Genomic DNA, 19,958 nt, shown 5'->3' with positions numbered 1-19,958 from the left:
TTTGGGAAACATCTACTGAACTTGGCTCAACTTGAGATTGAAAGATAAAAAAGATAACAGGATTTGTTTCCAAGGAGCTTGATAGTAGTAGTAATGTTATGATCACAAACAACTCTAAAGCCAAGGATCAGTATAGTTGCTGTAGGAGAGTAGGAGAAACTTTTTCTCACTGGAGAATTTTCGTCTTGATGGAAGATGGTATCTGAATCAGACCTTGAAGGATAGAACTGTAACAGGTTTAAGGACAACTAGTATTTTTCTTGGAGAAGGAAATGGCAGCCCACTCCAGTGTTCTTGCCTGGAGAATCCCAGGGACGGGGGAGCCTGTTGGGCTGCCGTCGCAGGGGTCGCACCGAGTTGGACACGACTGAAGCGACTTAGCAGCAGCAGTATTTTTCTAACATACGTTGTATCCTATAAGTGCTTTATATTGTATATGGTAATATCTGTAGGTTGATATTAACTCCACTTTATAGATGAAAAACATAGAAATTATGATTTACTGTTAGTTAGAATCAGCGTTTGGATCTACATCTATCAAATTTCAGAGCCCCATTTTTTTTTCCTCTACGACTTACATCAAACCACTTAAGTTGAAGCATCATTTGATTCTACCTGGTGCAAATGGCAATACTGCATTCTTTTTTATGGCTGAGTAGTGTTCATGTGTGTGTGTGTATACCACGCCACTTCTTTATCCATTGTCTATCAATGGACACTTAGATTGCATCCATGTCTTGGCTATTGTAAATAGCGCTGCTGTAAATTTGGGGATGCATGTATCTGTTTGAACTATAATTTTCTCCAGATGTATGTCCAGGAATGGGATTCTGAATCATATGGTAACTCTATTGTTAGTTTTGTAAGGAACCTCCATACTATTTTCCATAGTACTGTACCAATTTACTTTCCTGCCAGCAGTGCAGGAGGATTCTTTTTTAGCAATCAATATCGATCTCAAAAAAGGAGAAGGAAAGGTTAGCTATAGAACATTTTAAAACATGTCAGTTCTTATATTATTTGTAAATTTAGACTTTAAAAAGTAGAATGTAGGCAATTATTTTGAGTCACTTTTTTATTCATTCATTCAGTAAATATTTTATTAAGTACCTCTGCATATTATGTACTGTGCTAGACATGGAGATTTGATGGTAGAGTGAAATGGCGTGATCTTGCCCTCATGGAGCTTATAATTTAGTGAGGGATTCAGACAGTGAAGTATCATACATATGTTATGGGTGTATGATTTCAATATATGTATTTATATATCATATACATAATGTGCACATATATATATGCTTTAAACTGCATAGTGTGAAGAATCTAAAAGCTACATAATACTGTATTTGAGTATGTTGAACAGAGAGGCTTGACTTAGTTTAAGGCTTCTCTGAGGACTTGATAAATGAGTGAAGACCTTATGGATGAGTAACTTGGTAGAGAAGATTCCAGGCAGCAAGAATAATACAGCAAAAGATGTGTGGTAGGAAGGGAACATGGTACATCCAAGGAACTTCAAGAAAGCCACTGTGGCTAGAGTTCTAGAGTAGGAAGTTGCAGAGCGATGAGATGAGGCTGGAGAAAGTAGGTGCTAGGGCCAGAAAGGGCAAAGTCACATGAGCCAGGTGCAGGGCAGCAAGTGTGAGGAACTACATAACAGCTTGTTATTGAACAAGGTAAGTTTCTAGCACAGGGCTTGTGGGTAAAGGCAGCATAAAAATGTAGATTACTAAGTTAGTGTTACTTGTCTGCCTAAGAAATGGATCAGTAAAGAATTATAAAAATCAAAGGGGAAGAAATCTCTGTGTACTGGGAGTTTAGGAAGGATTTCCCAGAGGAGGTGAGCTTGATCTGTGTCCTCAACGATGAGAGGAATGTGTCCCTAGCACACTGCACTAAGTAATCTTCTCAAGGCAAAGATCCTCCAGTAGCTATGATTCCCGAGCAGTGTGATTTTTGCTGATTGTTCTTACCACCAACAGACCCTAGAGTGAATTAGCCCAAGATTTTCAGTTGAGGCTAGTAGAACATACACATTGTACAATGCCTTTGTGAAACAGGTTTGATTTTACAAATGGAACATCATTGCTTTGAAATTTTGACTCTAGAAAACACCTAATTTGCTGTCATCTAGTTTCCACTTCTGTAAACACAGTGATTCTTAACCTTGGCTATAATTAAAATTACCTGGAGTGTAATTATTTGAGATGATGGATATGTTAAGTAACTGTATCATGATAATCATTTTGCAGTATTTACATGTATAACATCATCGTTTTACACATTACACTTACAGAATGTATTTGTCATTATGTATCTATAATATATATCTTTTAAAGCTGGAAAAAATTTTTAATTAAAAAAATCATCTAAGTAACTTGAGTAATTAAATCAGAAGCACTGTAGGGAGGTGGGACTGAGGCATCAGTTTTTTTTAAAGCTCCTTGGGTGATTTTAATATGTAGCCAAAATGGAGAATCATTGTTTTAAAATAATTTTTTTAAAAAATAGAGATCATTGGAACTTTGCCCCTTATTCAACTATACATAAAAATAGATGTTTGTTTTAAATTATTTATTTGACTACTAATTTGAGAGTTGAAAAATAATAGGTCATGTTAAGAGAAGAGAGCTGAGATTGCTCTGTCTCCTTTTTAAAAATTTTCCAGGTTAGCAAAGTTGAAAAATGGGTCTGAAATGATTATTTTAATGTTATGATGCTTTAAATTAATTTAGTTTGACAGTTTTGGTTTTACATGCCTCAGTAGAGACAGTGTCACTCCCCAGTATTCCTTATGAGGCATTATCTGGTACTTTTAGTGGGTGGTTCAAAGAACAAAAGATTTGTTTTTCCACTTGCATGTATATTATGTATTTTGATCTCTTGGCTCTGTGAGGGAGGTATTTTCCTCAGTGAGAGGGAGTGATTTTCTTAAGGATCACAGCTAGCTGATGAGCCTGGAATGTATTCCTTTACTGCATCTCTGCCTGTATTTGAGAACCTTAGTTCTTTCTCTTACTCATCTAGTCCCAACACAAAGGGTTTTCTGACGTAGAATTACCAACCCTGTCACCTTGGTTTCCCTACCTTATCTGCTCGTTTGTCACCATCAGTTTCCTCAACCTTCCACTATCCCACCATTAAGATTCCTGTGTTTTTTGGCTGCCTCACTCCTGAGAAGCACTGGTTATATGTTAAACCCAGTATTCTCAGTCTTCATCTCATTTGGTCTAAGTGCCTTTTGACATAGTTGATCTTTCTTCCTTCTTGAAATACCTTTTTTTTTTTTTTAACTCAGTTTCTAGAATATCAGATTGACCTTGTTTTTTCCGTACTTTTTGGACTTTCTCTCGGTTTCTTTTATTGATTCTTCCTAAATCTCTCAGGCCCCAAACCTATATGCCTATGTAAATTTAGGAATCATCCTAAATTTATATCTCTAACCTAGACTTCTCCCTTGAACTAAGACTTAATACGTACTTTTTAAAGACGTCTGAGCTAGTGCTTCTGCTCTTGAGGAATTCTGATCCAGTGGAGAACAGACAGACAGTTTAAAAATAGCTTTAATCAGTTGTGAGAAATGCTGTAATAGAGTTATGTGCTGAGTGCTACAAGAAAGTCTTTCCTTAGAATATACATTTAGTTTTATCCATATTTTAAATATTAATAAGGTTTAACTTAGTGGTAAAGGACATTTTTTCTGTTTTAAATAGATTGCAGAAACTAGTATATACAGATGATTGTTTGTTTTGTTGTTGTTGGTTTTTTTTTTTTTATCTAGCATATGAAATTGATTGAATTGAAGATGCATATAGTTTGAAGAACCAGATTGCTTGATTTGAGTAGGGTAGGGGCTCAAGAAGTGTTAACCACTGAATAAATATACAGGCAATGAAATTTGGTTCAGATTATTTACATTCCAGTAACAAAAGTTCTGTAATTTTACATTTAAAGATAACTTGAGGTTATATTTTATATAAGATTGTAAAGCTGTTTGAATCAACCAACATGGATAAATGAAGTCTGATGAAGATGATTGTTCATGTGTTTTCCCTCTTACAGTCTTTTTTAGCTCTCCTAATAGTTCAGTGTCTTTCCAAATCTAAAATCTAAGAAAAAGTTCAGGGTGATTCAAAAACAGTTGAACATTAGGAAAATTTTTATTGTTCAATAACTGCTTATATGTGTGAATACATAGTCAAAATCGATGTTTATGTATGTGTATTATACATTCTTATTGTTGTTTAGTCACTAAGTCGTGTCTGACTCTTTTATGACGCCACAAACTGAAGCCTGTCAGACTCCTCTGTTGATGGGATTTCCCAGGCAAGAATACTTGAGTGGATTGCCATTTCCTTCTCCAAGGGTTCTTCCCCACCCAGGGATCAAACACACATCTCTTGTGTCTCCTGCATTGGCAGGCGGGTTCTTTACCACTGAGCCTCCAAAGAAGCCTATATTATACATAAATAGTATAAAAAACATTTTGTAAAGAAACTTCCATTGTTATTCCCGCAGTCTTACAGTCTTACAAATGCTCAGTATATGCCTTTTTGTCACTTGATACACACATCTGTACTATAGTCTAATTTTATTAGACCTTTGTAGCATATCCCATCGGTGGTTAAAATGTTAGCTGTGATACAGCCCTTCATTTTCTTAAAGCTGCATATTCCTTACCCATATGAACATAGTTATTACTAAGTAATATATTTTAAACATTTATTTTTGTGTTACCTTTTATAATGGTGCTGCCAAAAAAAGATAGGGTTTGGGGGTTTTTTGTATTTTATTTTATTTTTTTACCATTTTGAAATTGTCACTCAGGTTGATAAATAGAACTTGTCAGCCACCCTGAAGCTCTTTCACATGCCCCATCCTGATCACAACTTCCTCCTTCCCCACAAAAGTAATCTCTGCCCTGACTCTAATAATAATCATGTCCTTGCTCTTTTAATAGTTTTACAGCCCAACCATTTACCTCTAGGCACTTAGTTAATCTTGTTCACTTTTCTTGCCCACTTTTGCCCACTTTTCAAAATCATACGTCTTTTCAGTATCTTTTATAAAATTCCCTCTCCATCCGTTTCTTTTCCTTATACTTTGTGTATTAAAGAATCTGACCCTTTGGTCTGTAGACTTTCCCTCAGTCTAGATTTTCTTGATTGTATGTTTGTGGTGCATATTGACTGTATTTTCTGCAGATTGGTAGCTGGATGTGAGGACTTGGTCAAACTCACGTTTAATCCCTTTGGCAGGATGCTTAGGTTTTACGTTCTTTCATTAAGGAAGTACATAATGTCTGGTTGTTTTTCTTTCTGTGATTTATTAGCAGTTGTTGACATTCAACACCTAGTTCCATTAATTCATTGAGGATCATGGTGATACTGTAATAATTTCTTTTTTTACTTATTACTGGCTTACTTTTCCCAAAAACCACTTCTTATTACATACATTTGGCTACCCAGTGGTATATGAACCACAGTTGGTCTTCCCTTGTGCCGCAGCTGGTAGAGAATCTGCCTGCAATGTGGGAGACCTGGGTTCCATCCCTGGGTTGGGAAGATCCCCTGGAGAAGGGAAAGGCTACCCACTCCAGTATTCTGGTCTGGAGAATTCCATGGACTGTATAGTCCATGGGGTTGCAAAGAGTTGGACACGACTGAGCGACTTTCACTTCACTTCACTTAAGATAACTATATTAACCTGTATAAATGGGAAATTCCAGGATAAACCTACAGAATTTTTTTAATGCTGAATGGGAGCTTGATAAATCTGGGAGAATCAATTAATATATTTATTTGATATTTATTGAGTGCTTGTTCTGAGCCACACACAGTGCTGCCTGTAGGGGTACAGTGAATAGATCAGTCTACTAAGGGGATTATGGTAATGGCTATGAAGGTGATGTTTCAGGAAGACCTGACCTAGATTGGTGGGCCAGAGAAGGCCTCTCTAAAGAAGTGTTATTTAACTTGAAATGAGAAGGATGAGTAGAAATTAGGTAAAGAAAGAGAAGGAAATTTCAGTCAGAGAGGACATTATACTTAGTAGCTTTTTCCTGGGAAAGAGTTTGGCTTATTGAAAGATCAGAAAGGTCAGTGTAGGGTGTTGTGGGGAGAGGGATAGATTGAGAGTTTGGGATTGGCATGTACACATTGCTATAAAAATAAAAAAAGGCCACTGTCATTACTAAATTGTGAGTTAGGGCGAGAGGGTTACCTTAAGAGGCAGTAGAAGCCTAATCATGTGTAGTAAGACCTTATAAATAAGAGTTAAATATCTTGAGATTTATTTTAGGTACAGTATAGAAAATTTTACCCATAGACTTATTCTAGGGTCTGAGCCTATCTAATATATATCTGTTTAGCATATGTATACCTTCACAGGGTGACTTTTCTGGATGGGTTGGAAAATAATCATAGCCATTTGTTTGAAGCTTTACATAACTATCCAGGATGCCGTCCACACAAATGATGTTTGGATAGAGACACTTGGAGGGTTGAAAAGAATCCTAAAAGCTCATCTTCTGGCTGTGTTCAAAGGTGTCTGGAGAAGCCAATGAAACTCAGATTGCAGAAGCACTGAAGAGGTACAGTGAACGGGCCTTCTTTGTCCGAGAAGCTCTATTTCACCTTTTTAGCCTGACTCATGTGATGGAAAAAACAAAGCCAGAAATTTTAAAGGTAAGAACAAGAAACTGGATGTGAGAAGTGTGAAATTATCTTCCTAGATAGATGATGGTTTTGTGAAGAAAATTGGTGAAAATCTGCATTTAGTCTTTTTTTTTATAAGATTGATAATATATAATTCAGTTTTTAGCCATAAATGAGAATGAGAGGAGATAACTGAATAGTGTTACTGAAGTTTTATAGTAATCTCATTTAAACAATATAAATGCCCTCAAGTTCATATTTAACTATCTAAAACCAGTAATCATTGTGATATCTTTTTACCAGCTGTAGTAGAAAATAGAGTATATAACTTGAATCAGGACACTACTTGGTATATTAGCCATGTATTGCTTCTGTATATGGTTTTTAAAGAAATACAATATTGGGATTTTATAAAGCACTTTTCCATGCTATTTATGAACCTTCTTGTGCTTTTGTAACTAATCTGTGTTATTCCCCAATTAAGATATTTTACCCAAGACAGTTTTTGGAGGAAAAAAAAGGAGGATTCTTAATTTTGTTGATTGGGTGGGACATTTTTTTGTCAGAATGTGGTTCTTTAGCCACCTGAAGTCTGGGATATTGCTTATTTTAAAAAGCATTTGTGAACCTCATTCCAAGAAAATTTAGATTCAGTAGGGCTGGATAAGATACAGGAATCTACATTGTAATAATCCCTCAGGATAATCCTTATACACATTTAATTTAGTACTATATCATATTTGGTCCCTCTTTTAGTGGGCACAACAATCCCGAGAGAAGTTTTATCTTCTGTTTCACGGATTATGTACTTGAGGGTCTGTGAAGTTAAGTAACAATAAATTAGTGGCAGAGCCAGAAATGACTTAACCTCCCGGTTTCTTAAATTTTTTGAGAATGGGGTGTTTGGATAAGAAGCAGGAACATCTGAGTCCCCGGATGTTGACTGCAACATCCGCCACCTCCCGTGTACATACCAGAGGATATTGGTGCTTGGCATATGCATTATCATTTTTTGGTTTTGGTTACTGTGCACTTGAGTAACAGAGGACCAGACCCGTCGTCCTGATCTGAAATATTTACTCATTGATTCATTCAGAGAATGGTGCAGAGAGAAATGTGATCCTTGTAAGGAGTTTTTGCTGCAAAAGAAAGCAAAAGCAAAAGGTGGTAGTTGGCTGAGGATGTTTGTGGGTTTTGTTTTGTTTTGTTTTAGATGAGAGAAAAAAATACCTTGTATGCTGTGTGAATGATCGACTACAGAATAAAAATCTGGTATAGGAGTTGGAAGGGGAGATCAGCTGAAGCAGTGTCCTTGAGTAGACAAGAAGGGAAGAATCAAGCATTTAAGTGGAGGGATTATTTTTAGAGAGGAGCCCCTAGAGGTCATTTATGGTCACAGGCAGGCAGACAGCAATTCCTCGTGTGTATGCTGGCAACGAGGTACGTGTAAAAGCCAGAATCTGAAGTTCTTTTATGATTACTTCAGTTTTCTTGGGGTAACTGAAGTAAGATCTTCAGTCAGTAATGAGGAATGGGGAGGATTTGTTGGGGATTTGAGGAGAGAGGAAAAGGGGAGAAGTAGTTATCTAGGCCAGAGGGAAGTAAATGGATTTTATTTTATTTTAATTTTAGCAGTATTCTTAAGGAACTGAATGTTGGGATTTGAAAGTGAAGTTTGCTGCTGGTTTACCCTATTCAAGTCAGTAAGAATTTGTTTAGTGTTTGGCATAAAACAGGCCAGACTGAACTATGTCTAGGAAATACTAAGATGTTTTCTCTGAATAGAAAAGATTCATTAACATTACAGAAAAATTTCCGGACATGAACAACTTGACACCTCCCTTGACCAGGTAGGTGAATAACTACTATGTCCTAGGCTCTGCACATAAGGATAAAAAATATACTTAAGATATCTTAGAAATTATTACAGATCAACAGAGTAATGTTGCTATATTCTGCTGCTGCTACTGCTAAGTTGCTTCAGTCGTGTCCGACTCTGTGTGACCCCATAGATGGCAGCTGACTAGGCTCCTGTCCCTGGTTTCTCCAGGCAAGAATAGTGGAGTGAGTTACCATTTCCTTCTCCAATGCATGAAAGTGAAAAGTGAAAGTGAAGTAGCTCAGTCATGTCCGACTCTTTGAGACCCTATGGACTGTAGCCTACCAGGCTCCTCCGTCCATGGGATTTTCCAGGCAAGAGAATTGGAGTGGGTCCTTCTCCATTGCTATATGAAGAGGGTTTATATGTTTTTTATAAGTTGGATTAAGAGAACTCATTTCTTTTTCAGCTTGTGGTTACTGGGATGAGAAACCACCCTATGAATTTGCCAGTGCAGCTTGCTGCAAGCGCCTGTGTGTTTAATTTAACCAAGCAGGATCTTGCTGCAGGAATGCCTGTCCGACTCCTGGCCGATGTGACCCATTTGCTGCTCAAAGCCATGGAACATTTTCCCAACCACCAGCAGGCAAGCATATGGGAATTCACATTCAAATGGTCTTTTTAGTGTCTGCTACCCATCTCCTACCTCCATACAGTTCATTTTACTAGACCAAAGCTGGAAATTCCTTTGGAGGCTGTGAAGTAATAAGTTTTGTGGTGTGACTGAGTGCAGGGCGATAGAGAAGTAGAATACTAAAGAATGCATTCCTTACCTAAAACTATTTCAGTCCAAACATTGTGGGAAATAATGCAAGCCATGTAAAACTTCTTGCACTTAGACCTTGAGTTAGTAATAATTTCAGCATACAGGATTAGGTGTAGAGCTTCTGCTCTGAGCCAGGCATTGGTTAGGTACTCAAGTACTGGAATAGAGAAATAAATAAGACATGGATTTTTTGTTTCTAGCAGTATAGGTAGTCTACAAAACCTGTCCTGTTCTTTGGATGAAAACTAAACATGCTGCTTGAATTATATTTTTAACTCTTAAAATTTAACAATGAGTTGGCAAGTTAGTAGAAAATACTCAGAGACCCAAAATCAAGTAAAATTGGCAACCTAAACTGGGGAGTGGATCATTAAAGCCAGCTTCCCTCATTGAGAACAGCTGCCAAACTAGATGAGTTTTAGCCTTTGGTTTTCATGGACTCTGGAAGCCAGGTGAACAGAAGACAAACTAGAACCCATCCAAGGGCCACCAGAAGGGAGGGAGATTAGCTGGAATTATCCAATTTATCACCCTATTTCTCATCTAATAAAAAAGATTTTAAAAATGTGCAAGTAAACTTGTGTGGGTCCAGTGGAAGTCTTTGAACCGTAGGTGAGCAGAATAAATGTTCTAAGACATGTTATGCTTTATAAATGTCTTTTTTTTTTTTTAATAGAATCTAACAAAACAGTATTTTATTCAGGGTTTTTTTTTTTTTCTGTCTTTGGTTCTTAGTTACAGAAGAACTGCCTCCTTTCACTTTGCAGTGACCGAATTCTTCAAGACGTTCCATTCAACAGGCAAGTGGTAGCACCAGAACTATGGGACAAAATAGAATTATAGAAATCTGTCTCGGGTCATTTCTTACCAGTTAGGATATTCCTAGTGTACAGTTAATCAGGTGGGTGGGCTTGTGTATCACTTTGTAGAATGCTGAATCTACTTTCTGTAATTTAATGCTTTGATATTCATGAGAGCAGATTCTATTTTCATACCTCTTTGCATAAGAATTTGTACTGATTATAGTTTTTAGAATGTATGCACAGTGTTGTAGGCTGAAGAAATGGAAGTATTTAGAAATTCAGTATCTTGCCTATGGTTTTGTGACTAGTAACTGCAAGGCTAGAAAGGATCAAGTCTAGTTTTAGCTCCAGCATTCTTTTCTCTGTATCATGCCTCTTATTATTATAGTTACTTGATATTGAATTATAGGAGAAACCTTTTAAGCAGAGGTTAAGGGAGACCGTATAGCTGGATTCCAGTAAGTAAAAAGGGTTTCCTTATTTTGTAAGATGTGATTTAGGAGCTAATTTTTTTTTTTTTTCATTTTACTATTTTAAAATATAATTTTTTAGTGATGGTATTTTCAAAAATAAATTTATACTTTATGATTTAATGAGAAGTGTTTTTCTCAAGCAGCAGTTTTATAGTGATTTACTTTTATTTGGGTAATAGTACACTGTTATCTGACATGCTGATGGAATGAAGTATTCCATTTACTATTTGAAATAAATAATTGGTTCAGACGGTGAAGAATCTGCCTGCAATGCAGGAGACCTAAGTTTAGTCCCTGGGTCACAGGGATCCCCTGAAGAAGGAAATGGCAACCCACTCCAGTATTCTTGCCTGGAGAATTCCATGGACAGAGGAACCTGGTGGACTACAATCCCTGGAGTCACAAAGAGCTGGACACAACTGAACGACCAACACGCTTTCACATGTATCTCATGTAGATTACTGAATTTTATTTTATAAATATATTAAGCATCAGCATTGATCACATGAAGTCACAGGTTGAAAAGACATAATCTCCTAAAGAAAATTATAAACCACCCCAGAGGCTGACAGACTGTTCCTTAAATGGCTAGATATTAAATGTTCCCAGTTTATGAGCCATAGGGTCTCTGTTGGACCTACTTAATCCTCCCATTGTACCTCCAAAGCAGCCATAGATAGACACTTTAACAAAAAAAAAAATAAAATGGGGATAACTGTTCCAGTAAAACTTCAGAAGACAGACAGCTAGGCCCACAGCTATAACATCACTTGAGGTGGGCTATTGTTTGCCCTTGATGTAGCCAGTGAGTACAGTCTGCTAGAATTGAGCTTCTTTGTGCTAAGAGACAGAGGTTGGTTAATCTTTGCCTCTCGTGCTTAGTACTTCAGTGGCTGATGGATGGATGGATGGATGAATTAGGAGTATAACAGAAGACAGTCTTTCATAGAAGAGGGTGACAGAATGTACTGGCCCCCCAAGCAAGGACAGAAAGATTTCATTGGCTTGGTGATCATTGAAGATTTCATTTTAGTGATGGCATTAAGATAATAAAACTAATAACTAATGTATGAAGCACTTGCCGGACACTGTGCTAGGTGTTTTCGATATGCTTATTCAGTCCTTGCAACAGTCCTGTGAAATTGTTACTCTTGTAATCTTCATTTTACAGATGAGGAAACAGAGGCACAGAGAAGTTTAGTAGCTTGCTCAAGGTGATAAGATAGTAAGTAGCAGCATTTAGATTTAAATCCAGACTGACTTCCAGAGCTTCTACTTTTTATATCCATGTCATATTGCCTTGAAACCGAAAATTGACTGAGTTGAATGTTTTGTGGGAACTGCACAAGTAAAGGCACAGAGGAAATCAGTACTAGTAAAAATTAACTTTTATCAAAAGTTTGATATGTGCCAAGGTCTGTACTAAGTCTTAAGCGTTATGTGTGATATGATATAATCCTCACAACAGTTCTGTGGAATAGACTGTATTATTTTACAGACAAGAAAATTGAAGTTCAGAGAGATGAAGAAAGTTACCCAGGGTCCCAAAGTTAGTACATGGTGAAGGTGATATTTGAATCCAGGCTGATTCCAAAGTGTATGATGTTCTTAATGACGTCACTATATTGCCTCACAGGATAAAACAATGTGTTTTATTGTTATCAACAGTAGGTAGAGCTAGAACTCCAACCCCCAAATTCAAAGAACTTCAGAATCCGCTTTTAACTTTTAATACTAGGTTATATTATTTGATATATATGGACATGTTTTGAGACTAATAAAGTTTCTATGTATCATATCCTCTCTTTTCCTGTTTTATTTATTTTTTCTCTAGCATATGTCAGTACCCAAACATGCCATATACTTTACTTACTTATTTATTACCTGTCTTCCCCACTAGAGTGTAATCTCTGTGAGAGTAGAGATATTTCTCTGTTTTGTTTGCTAATCTGTCTCTAGCATCTGAAACAATATCTGGCACAAAGGAGAAGCTGAATAAATGTTTTTGAGTAAAAGAATGAGTGTTCCCATTGTGCTAAGTACTGAGGGGGAACCAGAAAATGCTTAAAATTATTATTATCACTACAGAAGAGAAATATGTTATACCTCTAGAAGATGAATGTCAGATATTTTTGACCATTTTTTCCAAACTCTCTGTTTCTTTTACAGTGTTGTCAGAATTAATAATACCATCTCCAAAACACTAAGTGTACTTGTTATTCTCTATCAGTTAGGAGGAACTTTCCTTTTCTTTCTCACCTACCTAAATTGTAGCATCAGTTCCCAGCTGGAGCTCTGAAACTACTCCTGGGGCCTCCAGGGTTAATTCATTAAACTCCTTGTGTGTTTTCAGGTTTGAAGCAGCCAAGCTTGTCATGCAGTGGCTCTGCAACCATGAGGATCAAAACATGCAGAGGATGGCAGTTGCTATCATTTCCATTCTGGCTGCCAAGGTACCTGAATTCATGTTTATAATTTTCTGTAGGAAACTGTTTCCCCTGACAGTTCAGTAAACCAGGTTAACTTATTCAAGCTGCATTCAGTATTGCAGAATTCCAGGGTGATCAGAGATTCTGGTCTGACCTTCGGAGTCTGCTACAATGAATGATATTAAACTCACACCAGTAGATCCTTGGACATTTACCTTGTCTTCTGCTTGCTTGCAGCTTTCTACAGAACAGACAGCCCAGCTTGGTGCTGAGCTCTTCATCGTCAGGGTGAGTCTATGCAGACCCCTAAACAGTTTTCGTTTTCATTATTCTCAGGCAGTGTTTGCTTATCTTCAGTGTTTGCCAGTACTTCATCAAGTACTGGTGCCCCCCAGTACGTGCCTATCTTCTGAGATTTTATATTTCAAAAGTTTGTTTTTGTTACTTCTAAGTGAATGTGTTAATTTCTCTTCATTGGGGCAGCTTTACTCTTTAACAGGAGGTGGAAAGAGTCCTAAACTAGGAATCAGATGACCCAGGGTCTAACTTGTAAACTCACTGTGTGAATTTAGATAAATTACCTGGACCACTGGGGCCTAAATAAACCTTAAATCCTATCTAGTTCACATAGTTCTGTGATTTTGTTATTTATTAAAAAAATGTGGCATCTCTATTACAGTCATAAGACTTTGCTAGATGGTTTAGGGGAAAAGATAATGTTAATAGCTGATTTATGATTTTGGGTTGCTTCAGTTGAGGAATTAGTATGGTGAACAGTGAAAACTTAAAAGGTTTAAAGAGACTAAGTTAAAATCATGCCTTATTCCCAGTTCTATCACTCAGCAGCTGTGTGATTTCAGGCAAGTCACCTAAATTTTCTTTGAAGTCATAAAAAAATGCTTTATACAGTTGTTAAGAAGATTGAAAAGGAAAAAAAGATTGAAGGAATATACTAAGTTCGTAGCACAAAATACAACACATATGTTAGATGAGTAGAAAAGGCTGCTGATTTTATTTATTTTTACTCTTTTCAGGGATGACATTTTAGTTTTAAATATGACTTTTTATTGCTGTGAATGAGTTTCAGTAATTTTGGCTAGAGGTGTATTCCAAGACTATAAAGAAGTAGTCCATTTATGTGCTTTGGGAGGAAATTAAGTTTGAGTAGCAATTAGCAGGAATTAATAGTAGTAGTAATGGTGATGCTAGCTAATTTTTTTTAAGCCCTTAATTAAGTTCAGATAGCCCAATTCTAGTGCCACACTCTTGGCCACTATGCTATTAAGTTACCTAATTGCAACTGGATGATTGTGTTTCTTAAAAATTTTTTCCTTCATTGTGGAAGTGAAAGTGAAGTCGCTCAGTCATGTCTGACTCTTTATGATCCCGTGGACTGTAGTCTAGCAGGCTCCTCTGTCCATGGGATTTTCCAGGCAAGAGTACTGGAGTGGGTTGCCATTTTGTATATAACTTTAAATAATAGTGCTCATTAATGTTACTTGTATCTCTTTTAGCAGAGCTCCTTTTACCCCCAAAAGTGTAAACTAAAAATGGAATTATAAATGGCCCATGTAGGTCTTAAAATATTTATTTTTCAAGCTTAACATTTCTTAGGTTTAAAGCTATGATTGAAATAATTTACAAATGGAATTTCAAAGCTATTATCTTATTTAAACCCAATTTAGACTTTAATTCTCTTACTATTGTATATAGTTCATCCTTTCTTTTTTTCTTAAGGAAAACATGGGGTAGGAGAGAATTAGGTCTTCCAATTCTTACTTTCTCTTACTAAGTTGGCTGTGATAAAATTACTTAATATTACTCGGACTCAATTTCCTCTTCTGAAAAATGAGGACAACAGTATTACAATATAGGATATAATTTGCTGATATGTAGTAAGTAGTAGATTCATTCCCTCTACCTTTTTTATCCCAGGATCTGAAGTGAGTATATATTGTGACCTCTTGGGTAACATAGTAGATCCTAAGTTTTAATCATTTTGCTTTTCATTTTATTTACAGGTGATTAGATTATAGGTATGATCAGAATATTATAGAAGCATTTGTGAAAATCCTTTTTTTCTTGTAGAAGGGATCAGAATAGTATAGAAGTATTTATGAAAATCCTCTATTTTTTTCTTGTGAAAGGAAAAGTCTAATCCAACAGGCTGTTTGTTGCACTTGTAAAAACCTTCATAGGAAATGTTTGAACCCATGGAACTAATCCTCATGGACTTGTTAGTCCATGTTATTACCACTAATTATAATAACAATTCAGTAATTAGAAATTCTATTTTCCTCTTTCAGCAACTTCTTCAAATAGTGAAGCAGAAAACCAATCAAAATTCAGTGGACACTACTTTGAAGTTTACTTTGAGTGCACTTTGGAACCTCACAGATGAATCTCCAACCACTTGCAGACACTTTATTGAAAATCAAGGGTTAGAACTCTTCATGAGGGTTCTAGAGGTTAGAATGGGAATTTAGCCTACAGCTTTGGACATTCATTTATTGATTGTTTTCAGCATTTGTTTATTATATTTGGTTCTTTAGTTATAGATGTCTCTTTCTTTTTATAGTCATTCCCAACTGAGTCATCCATTCAACAGAAAGTCCTAGGACTTTTGGTAAGATACAAGCATTTCCTGCTAAATTCAAGCTGTAATTATTTTCCATCTGAGGTATTACATAGAAAAATGCTACTCTGTTTGTAAACACATACTGATGTTAAAAATATATATCAATATAATTAAGTGGAAAAAGCAGGCTACAAAGTTACATATTTAGATTTTCACCATACTGAAAGGAAGAATATAAATTACATACTTTTTTAATATTTTGTGGTATAATACAAAGCTTCACTTGTATTATAATACAAGCATGTATTAATAATACAAGCATGTTTTACTTGTATAATCAGGAAAAAAAAAGATCTCATGAAAAATGTCACTAACCTACAAATATTCTTAGATTCTATGTCTGGTAATTGATGATTACTACTTAAACAACTGTTTAACAAATCAGATATTCCATAAGTATACTGAATATATGTTAAAGTGAGCCCTCTAGGATTTTGAGACACAGAGGAGGATCAGATATTTTATCACTTTTAATCACTGAAAGAGAAGAAGTGCCTGTACAGTAAAGGCTGTTTTAGAGTAGACCTCTGCTCTTGAGGAATTAGATCACAGGAGGCATAGGTTAGTAAATTGTAAAAGAAAAGTAGATTAATGTTTATTTTCTAGATGCAGAAGTATGAGAGATGGATTTTTGCCAAAGCTGAGGGCTGGCATTTAAAGAGGACTATCTAGGGACTTCCCTGGTGGTCCAGTAGTCAGGACTTCGTGCTGCCAGTGCAGGGGCACAGGTGTGATCCCTGGTCTGGGAACTGAGATCCCACATGCAGTGGGTTGTGGCCAAAAGACAGAAACAAAACCTAAAAACACTATAGTATCTATTTACTATAGTTTTAGTTATATAAAGCAGAAAATGTAAAACTATCTAAATGCCCAGTAATAGGGAAATGTTAAGTAAATTACAGTATTTGATTGTTTTATTCATGGTTCATAGGATTATTAGATACAGAATTTGGCTCAAGTCATAAGAAAAAAAGGGGAACTTATTTTAAATATTCAGAAAGATCACATAGGGCTTTAAAATTGCTTTTTTAAAAAATTTCTTAAAGAATACATGCTTACTGTTCCTAGTGAAACAGTGCAAAAATGTATTTAAAAAGTATAAGGTTTTGTCCCCAACCTTCCTTTATTTTCATTTCTGTGAATTAATGTTAATACATCCTGATGTGCTTCCTTCCGTTACCTTTTTCCTTTACTTTGTGATTGAATTTTTTCAATAGTTTATTTTGAGGTATTAATTCTAGTTTAATTCTTCATGATCAGAGAAACTACTTTGAGTCCTTTTGAATTTATTGAGACATGTGTGGCCTGGGATATGGTCTTTCCTGGTCAATGTTCCATGTGCTCTTTAGAAGAATGAATATTCTACTTTTGTTAGAGTGTTCTATATATGTCTCTTGGTTGATATTGAAGTCTACCATAGACTTACTGATTTTCTGCCTACTTGTTCTGCTAGATAGCATTTATCATGTTCTATCAGTTTTTGCTTCCTGTACTTTGAAGCTCTGTTATTAGGTTCAAAAACCGAATTGCTATGCCCTCTTAATTGATCCCTTTATCATTATGAAATGACATTCTTTATCCCTGGTAATATTCTTTACTTTGAAATCTCCTTTGTCTCCTTAATATAGCCAGCCCAGCTTTCTTTTAACTAAAGTTGACATGGTTTTATCTTTTTCCCTCCTGTTACTTTTAACCTGTATTTTTCTTTATATTTAAAGTTGTTTCTTATGGACAGCATATACTTTGCACCCTGTTTTTTATCCAGTATGAGAATCTCTTCTTTTTGTTTGGACTGTTTGGATTGTTTACATTTAATGTTATTATTGGTATGGTTATATTTGAGTTCATCAGCTTGGTATTTGTTTTCTGTTTGTCCCATCTGTTCTTTTTCTTTTTCTGCCTTGTTTTGGTTTGAGTTTAATAATATTGTTTGATCTCCTTTCTTGGTTTATTAGCTATTACTCTGATTTGCTAAGTTAATGATTATTGTGAGTTTATAGTATACATTTTTAATCACAGTCTACCTTTAAGTGATTTTATATGATTTCATATATATTATAAAAACCTTTAAAATAGTAGATTTTCATTTCTGCTCTTCTTTCCTTTATGTCATCATTGTCATGTATTTTACTTTTATATATGTAATAAACCAATAAACATTGTTTTTTATTATCAGTTATCTTTTAAGGGGATTTAAATACTTTTTAAAAATTTACATGTTTTCCCAAATACTTACTATTTGTGACGCTCATGTTTCCTTTGTGTAGATCCAGATGTCTATGATTTTCCTTCTGCCAAAAAAGCATTCTTTAACATATTTCATAGTGTGGGTCTGTCTGCTACTGATGAATTCTTCAGCTTTTGTATGTCTGCAAACATCTTTATTTAGTCATCATTTTTGAGTTTCTTTTTTTGTCAGCTGTAGAACTCTAGGTTGATAGTACTCTAAAGATGTTGATTACCTTTTTTTCTGACTTGCCATCTTTCCAATGAGAGATCTGATGTCATCATTATCTTTATTCCTCTGTATGTATATGATTTTGTTCCTCTGGCTACTTTTAAGATTTAGGATTAGCAAAAACAAGTCTGTGTAATTTGATTACGATGTGTTTTAATGTAATTTACTTCATGATTCCTGTATTTGGGATTCATTGAACTTCTTGGTTTACAGTCTTCAAGTTTGAAAAGCGTTTGGCCATTATTTCTTGAAAGAAAAAATGTTTTACACCCCCTTACCCCCAACCCACTGGAGTCCTTTGGAGACTTCAATCTCATATTTTAAGCTGCTTGAAATTCACAACTCATTGGTGCTTTTTAATTTTCTTCTGTTTTCTGTGTATGTTTCAGTTTGAATTGTTTCCATTGTTATGCCTTCTAATTTAGTAATTGTTTCTTCTTCAGTGTCTAATGTGTTATTAATCTCAGCTAGTATATAGTTTTTATTGTTAGACGTCATTTTCTTCTCTAAAACTTCAATTTGGCTCTCTTTTATATCTTGCATATTTTTACATAACTTTTTGAACATATGAAATGTATTCATAATAACTGTCCTTCTCTGCTAATTTTAGCATCTGTATTAGTTCTGGGTAAATTTCAAATGATTGATTATTCCCCTTAGTTTGAGTTTTGTTTTCCTGTCACCTTGCATGCCTGGTAGTTTTTGACTGGATGCAGACATTTTGGATTTTACCTTGTTGGGTGCGGGATGGTTTTATTTTCCTATAACATATTCTTGAATTTTGTTCCAGGATTAACTGCCTTACTTTTAAACAGTCTGATCCTATTTGATCTTGCTTTTGTGACGTACTAGGAGGATCCAGAGCGTGCCGAGGCTAGGGCTAATTATTCTGTACTACTGAAAAAAGACCTTCCTGAGTACTCAGTGCCCTGTGAAAGAGTTTTCTCAGACTGGATGGTGAGAACAGGCACTGCTCCTGGCCCTTTGTGAGTGCCAAGAACTTCAATCTTTTTGATAGCTCATTTTCTACCTTCAAATAGTTTCCTCACAGTCGTGCTCTGATCAGTTCTCTGCTGAATAGGGTGCTGTGCCCTGCAGCTCTCTGGATTCTCTTCACGTACAGTTCTCTTCTCTCTGGTTCTCTGTCCTATGACTTGCCTTGATCTCCCTGGATTCCCAACTCCATCTCTTCAACTCCATGAGTCCACTGGGCTCTACTTCAATTGTATATCACTGTGCCACAGCCTGAAAACTCTCAAAGCAGCGTCTCGTCTTGTTTGTCATCCACCTCTGAAGGCCACTGTTCTTTGTTACCTAACGTCTAGGATCATGAAAACGATTGTTCCCTGTTGTGTTTCTCAGTTTGTTTAGAATGGAGAGTAAGTCTGGCCCCTTTTATTTCATCTTGGTCAGAAGGAGGAGTCCTCATCAGTTTTTCACTGTACAGATTTAGGAATGAGAAATTTGTCTTTTATACTTACCAAAGATCCTGACGCTAGGAAAGATTGAAGGCAAAAGGAAAAGAGGGTGGCAGAGAATGAGATAGATAGATAATATCACCAACTCAACGGACATGAGTTTGAGCAAATTCTGGGAGACAGTGGAGGACAGAAAAGCCTGATGTGCTACAGTCCGTGGAATTGCAAAGATTTGGACGTGACTTAGCGACTGAACAACAGCAATGTATTTCTTATACTATTTTTTTAAAAACTTGCTCTTAGTGTAGGTATGTTGGCAATGAATTTTCATTTAGGTTTTGTCTGTGTGAGAATGTCTTTATTTCATTTTCAAAAGATAAATTTTTTGGTCACTATTGAAGTCCAAGTGGACATTTTTTCTGTTGGGTTTTTTGGTTA

The 19,958-nt window shown here is 35.9% G+C and overlaps 1 protein-coding gene across 4 annotated transcripts in view; it reads left to right on the top strand.

Moving 5' to 3' along the window:
• Positions 1 to 19,958, top strand: part of ZYG11B (zyg-11 family member B, cell cycle regulator) — a 74,704-nt gene that overhangs the window by 33,900 nt on the left and 20,846 nt on the right. For all 4 annotated transcript variants that reach the window (XM_019957464.2, XM_019957465.2, XM_019957463.2 and 1 more), the window contains 7 exons: positions 6,546 to 6,686; positions 8,945 to 9,121; positions 10,037 to 10,101; positions 12,931 to 13,030; positions 13,244 to 13,294; positions 15,313 to 15,474; positions 15,585 to 15,632. In XM_019957464.2, coding sequence (XP_019813023.2) covers positions 6,546 to 6,686; positions 8,945 to 9,121; positions 10,037 to 10,101; positions 12,931 to 13,030; positions 13,244 to 13,294; positions 15,313 to 15,474; positions 15,585 to 15,632 — 744 coding nt within the window. The remainder of the gene's footprint in view (positions 1 to 6,545; positions 6,687 to 8,944; positions 9,122 to 10,036; positions 10,102 to 12,930; positions 13,031 to 13,243; positions 13,295 to 15,312; positions 15,475 to 15,584; positions 15,633 to 19,958) is intronic.

Source organism: Bos indicus, chromosome 3 (genome assembly GCF_029378745.1).
Source record: "Bos indicus isolate NIAB-ARS_2022 breed Sahiwal x Tharparkar chromosome 3, NIAB-ARS_B.indTharparkar_mat_pri_1.0, whole genome shotgun sequence".
NCBI classification, from domain to species: domain Eukaryota; kingdom Metazoa; phylum Chordata; class Mammalia; order Artiodactyla; family Bovidae; genus Bos; species Bos indicus.
This window is presented reverse-complemented; position numbering and strand designations above follow the sequence as displayed.